Raw genomic sequence first — 22,741 nt, 5'->3', positions numbered from 1 at the left:
ACAAAGAATAAGACAATAACAGCTAACAGCAAATATATTTTCAGAATAACAGATAACAAAGAATTAAAATGCACCATAACAGCATAACAGCTAAACCCCTTGCCCCCCAACTATGATTCAAATCAATCCGTTTTATTTTATTTTTGTTGTTGTTGAAATTACCTTAGCTGTATTTGACAAAACTTTTTAGGAATTTTTGGTCCTCAATTCTTTTCAATTTCGTACTTTATTTTGCCTTTTTAAAAACATTTTTGATTCGAACGTCACTGATGAGTCTTTTGTAGACGAAACGCGCGTCGGCGTAATATGAAATTTTAATCCTGGTATCTATGATGAGTTTATTTGTCCTATTGTTTATTAAGCGTTAGTGTAGCTGTTTATACATGTGATAAAATTTGGTGAAACATAGACATCGATCTACGGTCCTACAAAATTTATGAAAGTACTGAACATCGGATGACCCCTTGTTATGAATGACAGGCGATAATATGATATCTACCCGACAGATATGACACCTTACAATTATTCATCACATACATGTATGCTATAAATGACATCAATCCGCAAACACAATTTTCGTATAAGTGCATCAATATTAGTGAGTGGTTTACCCATATATATAATATATGTATTTTTCACGACAAAACATTTTCATATTATTTATGTATGTTCTTAAAAAATATTTAGTTCATTGGTTTTATAACATGCGATTAGGAATCAATGTCCAACTAGACATGTTGCACATTTTCCCGAATAAAGACATTATAACAAGACACAAGGGCTTACAAAGGATTTGAGGATAAAAAGGGGCATGGTAGTCTGTAATAGCCGGTTTATCTATACACTTTGACAAAAACGGCTGTGTTTACACCATGCATTTTTCTCTGAGTACAGACAAAACTGTGTAATTTGAACAGTTTTAAAGCCTGGCAGCACCTAGATATATACAAGTTGTATTCGTTTTGTGTTTTAAAAAGATAAAAAACTTTCGTGAATTTAGCTAAACATTTTCTTACCTTGCCTCAGTTGGTGTAAAATTGAACAAAGATTGGTTAAATCTTTGAGATGGTCCCTCTTTAAAAAGGGGCACTAGCTACGAGATATATAAAAAATCTAAAGTTTGATTTTTTTCTATTCAATCAATAAGGAAAGTGAAATAATGAAATAACAATTCGCTTTTTGCATCCAAAAAGGTTATTTTGTCAAATTACGCTAAGAAACATTGATAATTAGATATTCACTTGCAAGTGAATGAGTCGAACTCTTTAAATCCGTATTCATGTGAACTTCAAATTAACCCCTAGCTAGAAATTGACAACGCATGCATTGTACGTTTACTGGTTATTTAAAGAAAAAGAATGTCAACAATGAAAGTGAAACTACGATAAATCATTTGATTTCTAATTCGATGCACATAAAATCATTCTTATACGGTTAAAAACAATGAGAAACATCTATTTTTAATCTATAAAATAAAATCAAACAGACCTATAAAAATCCAATTGCACGTGTCGGTTTAATCTATTCATGTCTTTATTTATGTTTACATCGCTTATATGGTCATCTGAGGTCAAATCGGCAGTTAATTAGATGGCGTCTGGACTAAAATAAACACGAAACGAACCTATATATTATCTACCCCATGCTCTGTAAACTGGTTATTTTCGACTTATGATAGTTTGGATAAATGATTTACATTGTATAAATCAAATATGAGAATTTGAGTCAAATCGGGGACCAGGAATTTGACAGCTAGTGCCACTCTAACAAGCTCAGGGACAACAGAGGAACGATAGAAATCTTCTCACAACAAAGGTGATTTAAATAGTGTAAATGAGTGGACCGTATCAAAGAAATTTCAGGTGTTTGTTTATTTTACCAGAACATAAATTGGATGAAACATTCATTTATCTAGGTTCTGCCAGGCTTTAAAACTTTTAAAATTACAGTTTTGTCGGTACTCAGACATACACTCTATTCCCCAACAACTAAATTCGTTATGATTTGTAGACGAAAAAGTCGGCAATCATATAAATATATACAATAATCAGATGACGGACATGTAAACAAACAAAACGATAACAACTGAAATAATCGAGTAGACCCTTTAGATAATTACAAGCTTTATTACAAGCTTTAAAAAACATGGACGTGTTTTGGAAATTGAACATTTATTAACTTGAAAGTAGGTGTATAGTTGTATTATTGTATCAGATAATCACAAATCAATAATGAATTATTACAAAAAAGCAGATTTTTTTTTTACAATCATTATTATAATGCACAAGATAACAACCACTTCATTTTATTATACCCAATGATTATTTGATCACAATATGGTAAATATATATATGTATCTAGCTCGAAGATTTTTGATTTTAATTTCGCTTTTGCTTTGAAGAAATAAATAAGGAAGTTCGTAACCCAAACAGTTTTTACAAACACAACATTCTTTCTTGTCTGTATTTTAAACCATCTCCCAGATTACCAATTTTAAGATCGAGCATCTTAGTTTTGAAATATAAATCTATCATGTGTGTCTAATTTTAATAGATAAAGGCTTAAGTTGTAATTATGAGTAAAGTATAGACCATTCTTCACAGAATCGGATTTAGTAGGGGCAGGGGGCCCGGGCCCCCCTTTTTGGGAAAAAATTTGGTTGCTTATATAGGGAATCACTGAAGCGTGACTGGAGCGGGCCCCCTCTTAGGCAGTCAGTGGGCCCCCACTTATATAAATTCCTGGATCCGCCACTGCTTCACTTCTGTAAGATTTATTAATCGCAGAAAAATCAAGATGCACAACAGAAATTCGTGTATGTGTCTACAATCAACAATTTCGGCATTTTCTATTGACGGAATTTGACGCCATTACTTTAATATTGACCTAAACATGTATATAATATTTCTCAGAGGTTGATCAGTTTGTAATAAGATAGAATCTTAACAAATAGCCTCACTGTTTGACAAACCATCACAAAAGTAATCCAATTACTGAAGTACTGAACATCGGATGTCCGCAAGTTGCAGGGCCGTAAATTACATAGGGGCATGTAGGCAGTTGCCTCCTATTGCAAACCGAAAAAAAAAGAGAGAAAAAATAAAGAAAAAAACACTGAAAAAAACCCAAACAAATGGTTAAAGTATATGAAACCTCAAATTAAAAAAAAATATGCATATGTTTTTTAAAACTAAATGGATAGTTTTCATTAATATACAACTTATGTATATAAACTTTTTTCTGAGGAAAATTCTTTAATTTGTCCACATTTAGAAGAAGTTTACTTATTTTTAATTGCTTGCTGCCAGGAAGCAATTCGCCGACATATTTTCCGTATGCATAGTGACCTAAGCGTGACCCTCCTCGTAAAAATCTGGTGATAGAAATACGCATGAGTCTGTCATTAAAATAAACAATTACCTGATTGTATATGTTAAACACGTGCTAAATACCCATGCTTTTTGTTGATTATTTACTATAAATCGGTAAACTTCGGCTTCACAACGCGGCATTTAATGAGTAGCCATTATGATATTTGTTAAATCATAACAGACAGATATAAAAAAAATTGACGATTATACGATATATTTGAGTAAAAAAATATAAAATCGTGCACAGAGGACTAAGTTTATGATATATACATGCATTGGTTCAAGAATTGGATGAACATTATTTTTCACCAGTCACTCGTTTCTTATGACTTTTAAATCATGCTTTATTTTAATAGTACTGGTTGTTACTCTTACGCTTATTAAGGAGGTTGGGTAAACATATTCGATAGAGCAAGCATTCAAACGCAACTTTTTTTTGTCATGCAATTAAAACATGGAACAAGTGAACAATGACGGAAAGCAGATTGTGTAGTCTCTCTATGCAAACCATACCGTATCTACATAGAAGTCACAATGTTGCAATATTGAATGCGTACAAGTGCTAAAGAGATGGGATTCGACCAGGCACAGAAAAATCCTTTCAGCATTTGAATGACAAAGCCTAACCGAATAAAACTTTCAGTGTAAACAAACTGTGTGACGCTATAATAATTTGAATTTGATAATTAAAGTTTTGTTAAGTATGCATTTTCATTTTAAGGTTTGAAAACTGTGTCTCTGAAATGAAGTAAAATAGCTCCATTTGGACAGCCAAAAAACCTGATAAACCATAAAAAAATAGTCAACTTCAGTGGCATTTCATTTTAAGTACGCAAATTGGTTCCCTAAAACTTAGTAATAATAGCTTTTGAAGAGTCATAAAGTAGGACAAAGGATAAAAAAATCTTACTTTAACCGCACACGTTATCTAACTTTGGATAATAAATATTTTCAATATATTCCAGGCGCTTATTTATTGAAATATTACATAAATTTAACAAGAGGTGAATTCTGGGGAAGTACATTGCATTTTCTGCATAAAAAGGTCCACAAAATTTTCGCCTCGCTCCGTTCGGCGAACCTCAACTGCCTCCCCTTATAGGGAAGGCAATTTACGGCCCTGAGTTCTTGTGGATGGTCACACGCATTTGTATTAGCCCAATACCTTACCGTGTCATGGCTATTATACATTACGTCTTATTTTGTATTAGCCCAGTACCTTACCGTGACATGGCTATTATACATTACGTCTTATTTTGTATTAGCCCAGTACCCTACCTTGTAATGGCTATTATACATTACGTCTTATTTTCAGATGGCGTCAAGTGAAGAGAGTGAAGACTCTTCCGAAGATGGTCCCCAGTACAATTCTATAAAACAACCACCGCTAATCAATCAACTTAAGAAAATATTAGATGAGTATCCAGACGATGGTCAGATTCTTAAGGTATGTAAAACTTTAGGTACTGTTCCTTTTTATGTTAGATCTGCTAAGTTTGTTTTCCAGTCCAGAATGTTTAGGATGTTGTCTTGTTTTTTATACGCCCGTCAAAATTTTGACATGGTATACAATGTCCGGCGTCCGTCTGTCCGTCTGTCTGTCCAGCGTCCACATGTCGCACCATAACTTGAGAACCGCTTATCCAAATTTAACATAGTTGTTTCTTATGATAGTCAAACGATCTGTATACTTTTTGGTGAAAATAGGATTTAAACTTGTTACTGGATTTTATAACTAAAACAGGGGGGTGTATTTTTCACATGTCGTGCTGTATCTCAAAAACGATTTCTGATTATTGCTTTCAACTTCACACACTTCTTAATTATATTAATCCAAAGATCTGTATACTTTTTGGTGATGATTCAAAAATTTATTTTAGAATTATTGAGTTTTTTTTGTAAAAAAGGGGGATGGGTTTTCACATATCGCACCCTATCTCATAAACGATTTATGAATATTGCTTAAAACTTTGCATACTTCTTAGTTATATTAATCTAAAGATCTGTATACGTTTTGGTGATGATTTAAAAATTTATTTTGGAGTAATTGATTTTTTTGTAAAAAAGAGGGGGAGCTTTCACATTTTGCACCTTATCTTAAAATCCATTAGTGCCTATTGCTTAAAACTTTACACACTTCTTATTTATATTAATCTAAAGATCTAAAGTTTATTTTTTAGTAATGATTCAAAATTTTATTTTATAGTTATTGAGTTTTTTTTCACATGGTGCACCGTCTCTCAGAAACTATTTATAATAATTGCATATTACTTCTGGTGGCACGGTAGTATTTGCATTCCAGAATTTAGGTTGCTCTTTTGTGTACCCTACTTAGGTAAATGTATCTAAACAGTGTGATTGGACAAAAAATACAGTATCAACTGAACATACTTTCCCAAACTGAGGGATGAATCAGGTGTAGAAAAATATGAAATAATTTTACATACAGATGAAAATGAATTTTTGAGAATTTTTTTTAATTTTGTATTCACTGCACCATAAAATACCTAAAAGTACTAGTGGCCTTAGGTTTTTAAAAATAGCAAAAAAAGTAAACGGTCATGATACATATTCAAATTCATTTCTGAATAGTAAAATGAAAGTACTTCAGTTAACTGTGAATGTAGAATTTTTTGCAGTGTTAGAAAGTGGTGAAAATTCTAAAAAGGCTATCATTATCCCTTATGGGCCAGGAAATACTACCGTGCCACCTTAAGGGGGATATATATTTTTACACTAAATCAATAAAGGAACTTTTTTTACCCATGCAATTTGTAAGTTTATCAATAAAAAGTTGATTAAGAGCAACTATGATAAAAACAAGCCTTAAATTCCACCCCTGAGAGTAAAAATTGCTGATTCAGCAAATTTTGGCTGATGTGTAGGTAATAATGTAAAAATTTACCTAGAAAGTAGAACTTCATTATTTTTATGTAACTTGCAAAATATTTTTAATTATAAATGCTCGCTTTAACTTTTCGCAGTGTCTGACACATGTGCAACCACTGAAATTTGAGACGCGACATTCTTCGTTGCATGTACATCCTATTAATTTCACCGAAATAAATAAATTGCATAATTTCTTATTTTTTTCAACACAAGTACAGCTATACTAGTTTTCTTGAGGTTTAATTTGTAGTTCTAATGTAAAATGACACCAGAAGGAGCTTTTGGGGAACCAGTAAGTGGTTAAGGGGTTCTTACTTAGTCATTTATCTCTCATATTGGTCTGAAAAAGAGATAGAAATAGGGGTTTCTGTACATTAACTAGACATTATTTTTGACAAAGAATGTATTTATGATGCTATATCAGTAAGATTAAATGGTTTATTCATTTTCCATGCAAATACCATTAGTTGTTAATATTTTCTGACAGTGAAAAGCACAATAAAGGCAAATTGATTATGTAAGGGGACATAATTTAACTTTATGCATACATGAGAAATAGACAAACAGTCAACTTAGAGATGTATTCTAGTACATGTATTGTCAAACAGATGTTGGAATAATAGTTAACTGCAATCTAAAGACTCTTGTTGTATTGCCCTCATAATCTGGAAATGTTTAAAGTAATATAAGGCATGCTGTAAAATGTGGAATGGACTTTAATATCAGTTTTCATGATTTGGTGCTTAAACTGTTTCTTTTAGTCAGATTAACCATAAACATAGTTGGCAATCCAATAATTCCTCCTGAATCACCACGTTTGACTTCTGTGTTGATTTGAAACATACTATATTTGGGTTTTGTTCACTCCTTAAGTAAAAATGGTAAAATGAAAAAAAAGTGAAAATCTGCCAGATGGGGTAGGGATGTAATGTTTCATTTTTTTGGGTAAGAAATGAGTGCAGACTAGTATTCTTTATTGTAATATGTTCCAAAGTAAGAAGTCTATGAATCATAGGTGTCATGACTGGTTTCAAGTTTGTTATGTCTTGGTTAAGGGGGATATATATTTTTACACTAAATCAATAAAGGAACTTTTTTTACCCATGCAATTTGTAAGTTTATCAATAAAAAGTTGATTAAGAGCAACTATGATAAAAACAAGCCTTAAATTCCACCCCTGAGAGTAAAAATTGCTGATTCAGCAAATTTTGGCTGATGTGTAGGTAATAATGTAAAAATTTACCTAGAAAGTAGAACTTCATTATTTTTATGTAACTTGCAAAATATTTTTAATTATAAATGCTCGCTTTAACTTTTCGCAGTGTCTGACACATGTGCAACCACTGAAATTTGAGACGCGACATTCTTCGTTGCATGTACATCCTATTAATTTCACCGAAATAAATAAATTGCATAATTTCTTATTTTTTTCAACACAAGTACAGCTATACTAGTTTTCTTGAGGTTTAATTTGTAGTTCTAATGTAAAATGACACCAGAAGGAGCTTTTGGGGAACCAGTAAGTGGTTAAGGGGTTCTTACTTAGTCATTTATCTCTCATATTGGTCTGAAAAAGAGATAGAAATAGGGGTTTCTGTACATTAACTAGACATTATTTTTGACAAAGAATGTATTTATGATGCTATATCAGTAAGATTAAATGGTTTATTCATTTTCCATGCAAATACCATTAGTTGTTAATATTTTCTGACAGTGAAAAGCACAATAAAGGCAAATTGATTATGTAAGGGGACATAATTTAACTTTATGCATACATGAGAAATAGACAAACAGTCAACTTAGAGATGTATTCTAGTACATGTATTGTCAAACAGATGTTGGAATAATAGTTAACTGCAATCTAAAGACTCTTGTTGTATTGCCCTCATAATCTGGAAATGTTTAAAGTAATATAAGGCATGCTGTAAAATGTGGAATGGACTTTAATATCAGTTTTCATGATTTGGTGCTTAAACTGTTTCTTTTAGTCAGATTAACCATAAACATAGTTGGCAATCCAATAATTCCTCCTGAATCACCACGTTTGACTTCTGTGTTGATTTGAAACATACTATATTTGGGTTTTGTTCACTCCTTAAGTAAAAATGGTAAAATGAAAAAAAAGTGAAAATCTGCCAGATGGGGTAGGGATGTAATGTTTCATTTTTTTGGGTAAGAAATGAGTGCAGACTAGTATTCTTTATTGTAATATGTTCCAAAGTAAGAAGTCTATGAATCATAGGTGTCATGACTGGTTTCAAGTTTGTTATGTCTTGGTTAAGGGGGATATATATTTTTACACTAAATCAATAAAGGAACTTTTTTTACCCATGCAATTTGTAAGTTTATCAATAAAAAGTTGATTAAGAGCAACTATGATAAAAACAAGCCTTAAATTCCACCCCTGAGAGTAAAAATTGCTGATTCAGCAAATTTTGGCTGATGTGTAGGTAATAATGTAAAAATTTACCTAGAAAGTAGAACTTCATTATTTTTATGTAACTTGCAAAATATTTTTAATTATAAATGCTCGCTTTAACTTTTCGCAGTGTCTGACACATGTGCAACCACTGAAATTTGAGACGCGACATTCTTCGTTGCATGTACATCCTATTAATTTCACCGAAATAAATAAATTGCATAATTTCTTATTTTTTTCAACACAAGTACAGCTATACTAGTTTTCTTGAGGTTTAATTTGTAGTTCTAATGTAAAATGACACCAGAAGGAGCTTTTGGGGAACCAGTAAGTGGTTAAGGGGTTCTTACTTAGTCATTTATCTCTCATATTGGTCTGAAAAAGAGATAGAAATAGGGGTTTCTGTACATTAACTAGACATTATTTTTGACAAAGAATGTATTTATGATGCTATATCAGTAAGATTAAATGGTTTATTCATTTTCCATGCAAATACCATTAGTTGTTAATATTTTCTGACAGTGAAAAGCACAATAAAGGCAAATTGATTATGTAAGGGGACATAATTTAACTTTATGCATACATGAGAAATAGACAAACAGTCAACTTAGAGATGTATTCTAGTACATGTATTGTCAAACAGATGTTGGAATAATAGTTAACTGCAATCTAAAGACTCTTGTTGTATTGCCCTCATAATCTGGAAATGTTTAAAGTAATATAAGGCATGCTGTAAAATGTGGAATGGACTTTAATATCAGTTTTCATGATTTGGTGCTTAAACTGTTTCTTTTAGTCAGATTAACCATAAACATAGTTGGCAATCCAATAATTCCTCCTGAATCACCACGTTTGACTTCTGTGTTGATTTGAAACATACTATATTTGGGTTTTGTTCACTCCTTAAGTAAAAATGGTAAAATGAAAAAAAAGTGAAAATCTGCCAGATGGGGTAGGGATGTAATGTTTCATTTTTTTGGGTAAGAAATGAGTGCAGACTAGTATTCTTTATTGTAATATGTTCCAAAGTAAGAAGTCTATGAATCATAGGTGTCATGACTGGTTTCAAGTTTGTTATGTCTTGGTTAAGGGGGATATATATTTTTACACTAAATCAATAAAGGAACTTTTTTTACCCATGCAATTTGTAAGTTTATCAATAAAAAGTTGATTAAGAGCAACTATGATAAAAACAAGCCTTAAATTCCACCCCTGAGAGTAAAAATTGCTGATTCAGCAAATTTTGGCTGATGTGTAGGTAATAATGTAAAAATTTACCTAGAAAGTAGAACTTCATTATTTTTATGTAACTTGCAAAATATTTTTAATTATAAATGCTCGCTTTAACTTTTCGCAGTGTCTGACACATGTGCAACCACTGAAATTTGAGACGCGACATTCTTCGTTGCATGTACATCCTATTAATTTCACCGAAATAAATAAATTGCATAATTTCTTATTTTTTTCAACACAAGTACAGCTATACTAGTTTTCTTGAGGTTTAATTTGTAGTTCTAATGTAAAATGACACCAGAAGGAGCTTTTGGGGAACCAGTAAGTGGTTAAGGGGTTCTTACTTAGTCATTTATCTCTCATATTGGTCTGAAAAAGAGATAGAAATAGGGGTTTCTGTACATTAACTAGACATTATTTTTGACAAAGAATGTATTTATGATGCTATATCAGTAAGATTAAATGGTTTATTCATTTTCCATGCAAATACCATTAGTTGTTAATATTTTCTGACAGTGAAAAGCACAATAAAGGCAAATTGATTATGTAAGGGGACATAATTTAACTTTATGCATACATGAGAAATAGACAAACAGTCAACTTAGAGATGTATTCTAGTACATGTATTGTCAAACAGATGTTGGAATAATAGTTAACTGCAATCTAAAGACTCTTGTTGTATTGCCCTCATAATCTGGAAATGTTTAAAGTAATATAAGGCATGCTGTAAAATGTGGAATGGACTTTAATATCAGTTTTCATGATTTGGTGCTTAAACTGTTTCTTTTAGTCAGATTAACCATAAACATAGTTGGCAATCCAATAATTCCTCCTGAATCACCACGTTTGACTTCTGTGTTGATTTGAAACATACTATATTTGGGTTTTGTTCACTCCTTAAGTAAAAATGGTAAAATGAAAAAAAAGTGAAAATCTGCCAGATGGGGTAGGGATGTAATGTTTCATTTTTTTGGGTAAGAAATGAGTGCAGACTAGTATTCTTTATTGTAATATGTTCCAAAGTAAGAAGTCTATGAATCATAGGTGTCATGACTGGTTTCAAGTTTGTTATGTCTTGGTTAAGGGGGATATATATTTTTACACTAAATCAATAAAGGAACTTTTTTTACCCATGCAATTTGTAAGTTTATCAATAAAAAGTTGATTAAGAGCAACTATGATAAAAACAAGCCTTAAATTCCACCCCTGAGAGTAAAAATTGCTGATTCAGCAAATTTTGGCTGATGTGTAGGTAATAATGTAAAAATTTACCTAGAAAGTAGAACTTCATTATTTTTATGTAACTTGCAAAATATTTTTAATTATAAATGCTCGCTTTAACTTTTCGCAGTGTCTGACACATGTGCAACCACTGAAATTTGAGACGCGACATTCTTCGTTGCATGTACATCCTATTAATTTCACCGAAATAAATAAATTGCATAATTTCTTATTTTTTTCAACACAAGTACAGCTATACTAGTTTTCTTGAGGTTTAATTTGTAGTTCTAATGTAAAATGACACCAGAAGGAGCTTTTGGGGAACCAGTAAGTGGTTAAGGGGTTCTTACTTAGTCATTTATCTCTCATATTGGTCTGAAAAAGAGATAGAAATAGGGGTTTCTGTACATTAACTAGACATTATTTTTGACAAAGAATGTATTTATGATGCTATATCAGTAAGATTAAATGGTTTATTCATTTTCCATGCAAATACCATTAGTTGTTAATATTTTCTGACAGTGAAAAGCACAATAAAGGCAAATTGATTATGTAAGGGGACATAATTTAACTTTATGCATACATGAGAAATAGACAAACAGTCAACTTAGAGATGTATTCTAGTACATGTATTGTCAAACAGATGTTGGAATAATAGTTAACTGCAATCTAAAGACTCTTGTTGTATTGCCCTCATAATCTGGAAATGTTTAAAGTAATATAAGGCATGCTGTAAAATGTGGAATGGACTTTAATATCAGTTTTCATGATTTGGTGCTTAAACTGTTTCTTTTAGTCAGATTAACCATAAACATAGTTGGCAATCCAATAATTCCTCCTGAATCACCACGTTTGACTTCTGTGTTGATTTGAAACATACTATATTTGGGTTTTGTTCACTCCTTAAGTAAAAATGGTAAAATGAAAAAAAAGTGAAAATCTGCCAGATGGGGTAGGGATGTAATGTTTCATTTTTTTGGGTAAGAAATGAGTGCAGACTAGTATTCTTTATTGTAATATGTTCCAAAGTAAGAAGTCTATGAATCATAGGTGTCATGACTGGTTTCAAGTTTGTTATGTCTTGGTTAAGGGGGATATATATTTTTACACTAAATCAATAAAGGAACTTTTTTTACCCATGCAATTTGTAAGTTTATCAATAAAAAGTTGATTAAGAGCAACTATGATAAAAACAAGCCTTAAATTCCACCCCTGAGAGTAAAAATTGCTGATTCAGCAAATTTTGGCTGATGTGTAGGTAATAATGTAAAAATTTACCTAGAAAGTAGAACTTCATTATTTTTATGTAACTTGCAAAATATTTTTAATTATAAATGCTCGCTTTAACTTTTCGCAGTGTCTGACACATGTGCAACCACTGAAATTTGAGACGCGACATTCTTCGTTGCATGTACATCCTATTAATTTCACCGAAATAAATAAATTGCATAATTTCTTATTTTTTTCAACACAAGTACAGCTATACTAGTTTTCTTGAGGTTTAATTTGTAGTTCTAATGTAAAATGACACCAGAAGGAGCTTTTGGGGAACCAGTAAGTGGTTAAGGGGTTCTTACTTAGTCATTTATCTCTCATATTGGTCTGAAAAAGAGATAGAAATAGGGGTTTCTGTACATTAACTAGACATTATTTTTGACAAAGAATGTATTTATGATGCTATATCAGTAAGATTAAATGGTTTATTCATTTTCCATGCAAATACCATTAGTTGTTAATATTTTCTGACAGTGAAAAGCACAATAAAGGCAAATTGATTATGTAAGGGGACATAATTTAACTTTATGCATACATGAGAAATAGACAAACAGTCAACTTAGAGATGTATTCTAGTACATGTATTGTCAAACAGATGTTGGAATAATAGTTAACTGCAATCTAAAGACTCTTGTTGTATTGCCCTCATAATCTGGAAATGTTTAAAGTAATATAAGGCATGCTGTAAAATGTGGAATGGACTTTAATATCAGTTTTCATGATTTGGTGCTTAAACTGTTTCTTTTAGTCAGATTAACCATAAACATAGTTGGCAATCCAATAATTCCTCCTGAATCACCACGTTTGACTTCTGTGTTGATTTGAAACATACTATATTTGGGTTTTGTTCACTCCTTAAGTAAAAATGGTAAAATGAAAAAAAAGTGAAAATCTGCCAGATGGGGTAGGGATGTAATGTTTCATTTTTTTGGGTAAGAAATGAGTGCAGACTAGTATTCTTTATTGTAATATGTTCCAAAGTAAGAAGTCTATGAATCATAGGTGTCATGACTGGTTTCAAGTTTGTTATGTCTTGGTTAAGGGGGATATATATTTTTACACTAAATCAATAAAGGAACTTTTTTTACCCATGCAATTTGTAAGTTTATCAATAAAAAGTTGATTAAGAGCAACTATGATAAAAACAAGCCTTAAATTCCACCCCTGAGAGTAAAAATTGCTGATTCAGCAAATTTTGGCTGATGTGTAGGTAATAATGTAAAAATTTACCTAGAAAGTAGAACTTCATTATTTTTATGTAACTTGCAAAATATTTTTAATTATAAATGCTCGCTTTAACTTTTCGCAGTGTCTGACACATGTGCAACCACTGAAATTTGAGACGCGACATTCTTCGTTGCATGTACATCCTATTAATTTCACCGAAATAAATAAATTGCATAATTTCTTATTTTTTTCAACACAAGTACAGCTATACTAGTTTTCTTGAGGTTTAATTTGTAGTTCTAATGTAAAATGACACCAGAAGGAGCTTTTGGGGAACCAGTAAGTGGTTAAGGGGTTCTTACTTAGTCATTTATCTCTCATATTGGTCTGAAAAAGAGATAGAAATAGGGGTTTCTGTACATTAACTAGACATTATTTTTGACAAAGAATGTATTTATGATGCTATATCAGTAAGATTAAATGGTTTATTCATTTTCCATGCAAATACCATTAGTTGTTAATATTTTCTGACAGTGAAAAGCACAATAAAGGCAAATTGATTATGTAAGGGGACATAATTTAACTTTATGCATACATGAGAAATAGACAAACAGTCAACTTAGAGATGTATTCTAGTACATGTATTGTCAAACAGATGTTGGAATAATAGTTAACTGCAATCTAAAGACTCTTGTTGTATTGCCCTCATAATCTGGAAATGTTTAAAGTAATATAAGGCATGCTGTAAAATGTGGAATGGACTTTAATATCAGTTTTCATGATTTGGTGCTTAAACTGTTTCTTTTAGTCAGATTAACCATAAACATAGTTGGCAATCCAATAATTCCTCCTGAATCACCACGTTTGACTTCTGTGTTGATTTGAAACATACTATATTTGGGTTTTGTTCACTCCTTAAGTAAAAATGGTAAAATGAAAAAAAAGTGAAAATCTGCCAGATGGGGTAGGGATGTAATGTTTCATTTTTTTGGGTAAGAAATGAGTGCAGACTAGTATTCTTTATTGTAATATGTTCCAAAGTAAGAAGTCTATGAATCATAGGTGTCATGACTGGTTTCAAGTTTGTTATGTCTTGGTTAAGGTGGCACGGTAGTATTTGCATTCCAGAATTTAGGTTGCTCTTTTGTGTACCCTACTTAGGTAAATGTATCTAAACAGTGTGATTGGACAAAAAATACAGTATCAACTGAACATACTTTCCCAAACTGAGGGATGAATCAGGTGTAGAAAAATATGAAATAATTTTACATACAGATGAAAATGAATTTTTGAGAATTTTTTTTAATTTTGTATTCACTGCACCATAAAATACCTAAAAGTACTAGTGGCCTTAGGTTTTTAAAAATAGCAAAAAAAGTAAACGGTCATGATACATATTCAAATTCATTTCTGAATAGTAAAATGAAAGTACTTCAGTTAACTGTGAATGTAGAATTTTTTGCAGTGTTAGAAAGTGGTGAAAATTCTAAAAAGGCTATCATTATCCCTTATGGGCCAGGAAATACTACCGTGCCACCTTAAGGGGGATATATATTTTTACACTAAATCAATAAAGGAACTTTTTTTACCCATGCAATTTGTAAGTTTATCAATAAAAAGTTGATTAAGAGCAACTATGATAAAAACAAGCCTTAAATTCCACCCCTGAGAGTAAAAATTGCTGATTCAGCAAATTTTGGCTGATGTGTAGGTAATAATGTAAAAATTTACCTAGAAAGTAGAACTTCATTATTTTTATGTAACTTGCAAAATATTTTTAATTATAAATGCTCGCTTTAACTTTTCGCAGTGTCTGACACATGTGCAACCACTGAAATTTGAGACGCGACATTCTTCGTTGCATGTACATCCTATTAATTTCACCGAAATAAATAAATTGCATAATTTCTTATTTTTTTCAACACAAGTACAGCTATACTAGTTTTCTTGAGGTTTAATTTGTAGTTCTAATGTAAAATGACACCAGAAGGAGCTTTTGGGGAACCAGTAAGTGGTTAAGGGGTTCTTACTTAGTCATTTATCTCTCATATTGGTCTGAAAAAGAGATAGAAATAGGGGTTTCTGTACATTAACTAGACATTATTTTTGACAAAGAATGTATTTATGATGCTATATCAGTAAGATTAAATGGTTTATTCATTTTCCATGCAAATACCATTAGTTGTTAATATTTTCTGACAGTGAAAAGCACAATAAAGGCAAATTGATTATGTAAGGGGACATAATTTAACTTTATGCATACATGAGAAATAGACAAACAGTCAACTTAGAGATGTATTCTAGTACATGTATTGTCAAACAGATGTTGGAATAATAGTTAACTGCAATCTAAAGACTCTTGTTGTATTGCCCTCATAATCTGGAAATGTTTAAAGTAATATAAGGCATGCTGTAAAATGTGGAATGGACTTTAATATCAGTTTTCATGATTTGGTGCTTAAACTGTTTCTTTTAGTCAGATTAACCATAAACATAGTTGGCAATCCAATAATTCCTCCTGAATCACCACGTTTGACTTCTGTGTTGATTTGAAACATACTATATTTGGGTTTTGTTCACTCCTTAAGTAAAAATGGTAAAATGAAAAAAAAGTGAAAATCTGCCAGATGGGGTAGGGATGTAATGTTTCATTTTTTTGGGTAAGAAATGAGTGCAGACTAGTATTCTTTATTGTAATATGTTCCAAAGTAAGAAGTCTATGAATCATAGGTGTCATGACTGGTTTCAAGTTTGTTATGTCTTGGTTAAGGGGGATATATATTTTTACACTAAATCAATAAAGGAACTTTTTTTACCCATGCAATTTGTAAGTTTATCAATAAAAAGTTGATTAAGAGCAACTATGATAAAAACAAGCCTTAAATTCCACCCCTGAGAGTAAAAATTGCTGATTCAGCAAATTTTGGCTGATGTGTAGGTAATAATGTAAAAATTTACCTAGAAAGTAGAACTTCATTATTTTTATGTAACTTGCAAAATATTTTTAATTATAAATGCTCGCTTTAACTTTTCGCAGTGTCTGACACATGTGCAACCACTGAAATTTGAGACGCGACATTCTTCGTTGCATGTACATCCTATTAATTTCACCGAAATAAATAAATTGCATAATTTCTTATTTTTTTCAACACAAGTACAGCTATACTAGTTTTCTTGAGGTTTAATTTGTAGTTCTAATGTAAAATGACACCAGAAGGAGCTTTTGGGGAACCAGTAAGTGGTTAAGGGGTTCTTACTTAGTCATTTATCTCTCATATTGGTCTGAAAAAGAGATAGAAATAGGGGTTTCTGTACATTAACTAGACATTATTTTTGACAAAGAATGTATTTATGATGCTATATCAGTAAGATTAAATGGTTTATTCATTTTCCATGCAAATACCATTAGTTGTTAATATTTTCTGACAGTGAAAAGCACAATAAAGGCAAATTGATTATGTAAGGGGACATAATTTAACTTTATGCATACATGAGAAATAGACAAACAGTCAACTTAGAGATGTATTCTAGTACATGTATTGTCAAACAGATGTTGGAATAATAGTTAACTGCAATCTAAAGACTCTTGTTGTATTGCCCTCATAATCTGGAAATGTTTAAAGTAATATAAGGCATGCTGTAAAATGTGGAATGGACTTTAATATCAGTTTTCATGATTTGGTGCTTAAACTGTTTCTTTTAGTCAGATTAACCATAAACATAGTTGGCAATCCAATAATTCCTCCTGAATCACCACGTTTGACTTCTGTGTTGATTTGAAACATACTATATTTGGGTTTTGTTCACTCCTTAAGTAAAAATGGTAAAATGAAAAAAAAGTGAAAATCTGCCAGATGGGGTAGGGATGTAATGTTTCATTTTTTTGGGTAAGAAATGAGTGCAGACTAGTATTCTTTATTGTAATATGTTCCAAAGTAAGAAGTCTATGAATCATAGGTGTCATGACTGGTTTCAAGTTTGTTATGTCTTGGTTAAGGTGGCACGGTAGTATTTGCATTCCAGAATTTAGGTTGCTCTTTTGTGTACCCTACTTAGGTAAATGTATCTAAACAGTGTGATTGGACAAAAAATACAGTATCAACTGAACATACTTTCCCAAACTGAGGGATGAATCAGGTGTAGAAAAATATGAAATAATTTTACATACAGATGAAAATGAATTTTTGAGAATTTTTTTTAATTTTGTATTCACTGCACCATAAAATACCTAAAAGTACTAGTGGCCTTAGGTTTTTAAAAATAGCAAAAAAAGTAAACGGTCATGATACATATTCAAATTCATTTCTGAATAGTAAAATGAAAGTACTTCAGTTAACTGTGAATGTAGAATTTTTTGCAGTGTTAGAAAGTGGTGAAAATTCTAAAAAGGCTATCATTATCCCTTATGGGCCAGGAAATACTACCGTGCCACCTTCTCGCACAATACGAAGGGCGTATTATGCGCTCATGGCGCAGCTGTTTATTTACAATAACTATATCCGTCTGTCACAACTGGCAACTTAAAATCTGCTTTATTGCATATAAATGTACGAACTGAAGATAGAAAAAATTGTGCATTCGTAAAATAGAGAAGAGAAGGCCAGGTTTATCTAAGCTGACTTGAAATACAAGAATGAATAGTTATAAGAAGATGTGGTATGAGTGCCAATGAGACAACTCTCCATCAAAGTCACAATTTAGAAAAGTAAACTACAATTGATCAATGAAAACTGTTGACAGTTTCTTGAAATCAATACTTAAGGATGTTTGCTTGTCATGTGTTGGTCTTTTTTGTCAGATTTTCGAAATCCCCTGGTTTTATCCATTTGAATGCCTTAAAAAATTTTGCCCATGGACCCCCATTTTTCTTTTTGTAAATCTTTTACATGTATAATTATAAGCCATTTGTATGAGTCTTATAAAATCTAATTTATTTTTTAATAGTGTTTGAGAACTTTAACTGGTCAATGATAAAGCTATAAATCAAGAGAGAAGATTTTCCGCCAAATTTCCAATGGCTAATATCTCGAAAACAAGCACATTGACCCCTTTATTTTTTTTTGCTTTTTTGATTCCTCAATTAATCCCTTATCAATATATACTAGTGTTATGAAAATCTATTTATTTTGAAATTGAGCAGCGAACTTCCTTGAAATGTTTTAGGAAATCATACAGAATGCAGAAGATGCTGAGGCGTCTCAGATGAAAATCCTGTTTGATGAGAGAATTGTAAACACTGAAGATGGAACTAAAGGGAAAAGGTTCAAGAAATACTTCAAGGTTTGTTATACAGCATCTCCACAATAATTGTGGATAGTGATCTGCCTACATATGTGAATGACACATTGGTTGATGATATTTTATGACTCTCTATTTTTAAATATCGCATTATATATATATCTTTAACTTAACAAAAAACGGGTCCTGTCAGAGTGTTAATATGGAAAAGAATGTCAAATACAGCTAATTCGGTATGTTTGTTACGACTTTGATAGTTTATTATGACAGGAACGAACTGCAGAAACTTTTTAATTCTACGATGAATGTGTTTTATATGAACATATAACATCAGGCTTAATTAAAACTTCTTGTGTATATATCATTATCAACGTGAAATCAATAATTCTCTTACTAATAGATTAGTATGACCTTTGATAGGGATTGACCAGGATGAAGGTGCTGGGAATTATATGAGGGTAAGTTGGATAGGGATAGAAATCTAGCCTTTCAACAACCTTTTTTCGTCGTTAATTTGGCAAGGATTTTACTGACCGTCGGAAGAAGTCAAAGAGTTATCATAATTCTATTCCCTAGTCCCTCTTGGGGTTTCTCTATATAAGAAGATAGCGGTTTAAATATTTGTGACTATTTTCAGGGTCCAGCATTGTGTGTATATAACAATGCTAACTTTACAAAAGAGGACTGGGAAGGAATACAGATGATTAACAGCAGTGTTAAAGAATTTGATCCTGTAAAAATTGGACGTTTTGGACTAGGATTTAAGTCGGTCTTCCATATAACAGGTAGGAAAAGAATGTTAACATTGAAAATCAAACAAAGGTAAACCATTTGATTGACTGATTCGATCCACAAAAACTTATTCTGATACTGGTAAAAGCGATGGTTAATATATATTTTTAACCTATAATATTAATTAAGAAATCTAATTGCACGAGTTCGCTCTCTACATATATATTTATATATCTATATTTATGCTGATATCGGGTTATATAACCGTCGGCAATGTTCGAGGTCACCTCAATGGTTAATTTGATTGCGTCTAGACGGAAGTACACACGAAATATTGATACATATTATCGAGCACATGCATTGTTAATTGTATATTTTAGACATTTTATAATTTGGAGATACGGTTTAGTATGTTATAAATGAATCCTTAATGTGTTTGTAGAAAATTTACAACTACCTACATGTTATAGTTTCATTAAATTTGGTCAAATGTGTATAGGTAATCTCAGTTTGTTTCCTGATATTAGTATTTTTTTGTGTTTCTTAAGTTTTGTGTCTTCTTTATGTGTGTATGTGTTAATATGATTATGCAACTGCTGACTATAAAAAATAAATTTCAATAATCTTAATCCGCTCTCGGTATATTCCTAAACTGATTTACTGAGGTCGTCTGTATTTTATACCACTTTTCATTTATATTTTACAGATTATCCTATGATAATAAGTGGCAATACATTGCTAGTTCTTGACCCTCATCAGAAAAATTCTACCCGAGTCTGCATCAATATGAAATTGAACAAACTACATACATGTAAATACATGAAGCTCTTGGACGTTTCTTACTGTTTAAATGCCTTAGATGGGTTGTTTGGATTCTCCCAAGGAACACTAGATTCTGGGGATTTTGATGGCACACTATTCCGTTTTCCTCTTAGGGAGCAGAAAACCAACTTGTCAGATAATGTGTATGATAAAGAGAAGATTTTAGATCTCTTCAATGCTTTTCAAGCAGAGGCATCCGTGGAACTCTTATTTCTGAAATGTCTTGAGAAGATAGAACTATGCTTCAAAGATGAAGATGGATTTTATACATCTGATGAACCCTTCTTTACTGTTGGAATTACAGATAACTGTCTCAACCAAGTTCGCGAAAGAAGATTAGAATTTCACAGTCATATGAAATCGGTAGGTCTAAATATTGCAGATGAGACAATGATGACGACTTTTAATGTAACGATAGGAACCAAAGCTGAATTAGGCGATATGACGGAACAAAGCTGGTTTGTCATACATTGCCTGAAAGGAGGAAATGTGTCGAAAGAACTGGCTGATCTTTCAAAAGATGAATCATTGTCATACAGTCCATATGTCAGCATAGCTGTTCCGATGGACACAGATCAGAATTTTAAAGGACATGTTTTCTGTTTGATGCCATTGCCACTGGAAGATGAAAGTTTGACCGGATATCCTGTTCACGTGAACGGATATTTTGCTTTGAGTCAAAATAGACGACACGTAAAATGGCCAACTGCTGACCAGACACGTAATAAAGCTCACATAGATAAATCAATCAGATGGAACAAACGTCTAGTTGTTGAAGTCTTAGCAGATGTTTATCATGCAGTTATTCAAGGCCTCATTCAAACTTGCAAAAAAAATGGAAATGCCGCGGATCAACTGCAACTTATGTACAAATCAGTACCCGATCATAGAAATATTACTAGTCACTGGGATCTTATAGTTGACCCTTTCTTCGAGGAACTTCTGAAGACACCGTTTTTATACTCTAATAGCTGTGGAGGGAAATGGATATGTCCAGATGAAGCTGTATTTCAAATTTTTGAGGGCGAGGTTTCAGATGGTAAGTTTTTCCATAATGATATCCTAAATATCGTGTATTTAAAATGTTCGATCTTTTATCTTTAATTTGCGACATTTTCATTTATATTGTTAATGCTTATTTATAATGTTTTTTATTGGCGAACCAAGCATTTTCGAAAAGGGGACGAATGCTTCTTTTTTGTTTTGATGTGCATTGCATAGAATTGTAGATACCATTTCTTTTCTGATCTGTGCATTAGTTTATCCTCCCCGTAACACTTTTTAAGGTGTAACACCACTAATTCTGGCCCGGCCAGAAAGCACATACCAGAAAGTAGTACATATTTAACGCAAAATAGTTCCTACGCATGAGTGTAACTTTCAAAATATGTAGGATATTTAGGTAGTTTTGACATCAAATGAAAGCTGAAGGACTGGTGATCATTGTAGAACACTTTTGGACTTTTAATTTTAAATATTTAAAAAACTGCAGCAAATTTTGAAAAGAGGGTACATTTGGTCTGTTTGTCAGATCTGAAGTACCTGTTTTGGTACATCCGAAGTTCTGGGAACCAGTTCTTTCTTATATGCCATGTAAAGTATGTTGATTTTTTCAGTAGAAGACACCATAAAGTGTTGCTTTGACGTGCAATGATTGCCACTTTATTTGAACTTAAAATGAAAGAGGTGTGCCTGGTTGAAATGGAGGAATTTAACATAGAAAGTAATGGGACCATGAGTTAGTGGTGTACTTCCTATTACAGAGAATCATCAGAAATCCAAATTTTAGAAGTTGTACCTATTCCAATGAAAACAAGTCAAATTGGATGTTAGTAATCATGCTCAGTCATCTTTTTTTGGTTAACAATTTTATTTAAGGGAAATTTCAGCTCTTAAATTGGCATACTAAGGTAGTTTAGCCTTTTATGGTCATACAACATGCATGCAGTTAAGACTTGACTCCAAGTTCATATTTTAGCATTATTTGTGATTGAAATCAATAAAACATGTATATTATGACTTGTATATGGTACAAAAAAGGCTCTTGATCAAATAATCCTATGAATTTTTAAGTTTTATTGTTTTTCTTATGGTAGCCTTTTACAATCTAAGCAAATGGTATATACTAATATTAGAATTCCAAAATCTTACTGTACATGCAATTTTGAACCAGTTAAGCAAGTTATCTAGCTGAGGGATATATAAATTGCTCTTAATAATCTATGTTTAACCACATAAGTATGGTTTATACAAAAAAAATGCCTTTTTCCAAATTAAAGAAAAAAGGGGGGACAATATTCTCAATTATGTCTGAACTTTGGACTAATATATTTTTATTTAATGAAGAACTTCTGATAAGAATATGACTATTGGT

The 22,741-nt window shown here is 31.8% G+C and overlaps 1 protein-coding gene across 2 annotated transcripts in view; it reads left to right on the top strand.

The window, feature by feature from the left end:
- The window catches only part of LOC139519021 (sacsin-like), a 47,143-nt gene that overhangs the window by 2,021 nt on the left and 22,381 nt on the right, over positions 1 to 22,741 (top strand). Inside the window, exons 1-5 of one of the 2 annotated variants that reach the window (XM_071310733.1) lie at positions 2,111 to 2,185; positions 4,687 to 4,818; positions 18,739 to 18,855; positions 19,451 to 19,598; positions 20,252 to 21,406. In XM_071310733.1, coding sequence (XP_071166834.1) covers positions 4,687 to 4,818; positions 18,739 to 18,855; positions 19,451 to 19,598; positions 20,252 to 21,406 — 1,552 coding nt within the window. In that variant the 5' untranslated portion in view covers positions 2,111 to 2,185. Of the gene's footprint in view, positions 1 to 2,110; positions 2,186 to 4,686; positions 4,819 to 18,738; positions 18,856 to 19,450; positions 19,599 to 20,251; positions 21,407 to 22,741 lie in introns of those variants that run through there. The other variant, XM_071310732.1, reaches the window with a different exon arrangement.

Source organism: Mytilus edulis, chromosome 4 (assembly GCF_963676685.1).
Source record: "Mytilus edulis chromosome 4, xbMytEdul2.2, whole genome shotgun sequence".
NCBI lineage: Eukaryota > Metazoa > Mollusca > Bivalvia > Mytilida > Mytilidae > Mytilus > Mytilus edulis.
The sequence above is the reverse complement of the archived record's forward strand: the minus strand, read 5'-3'. Positions and strand labels throughout refer to the sequence as shown.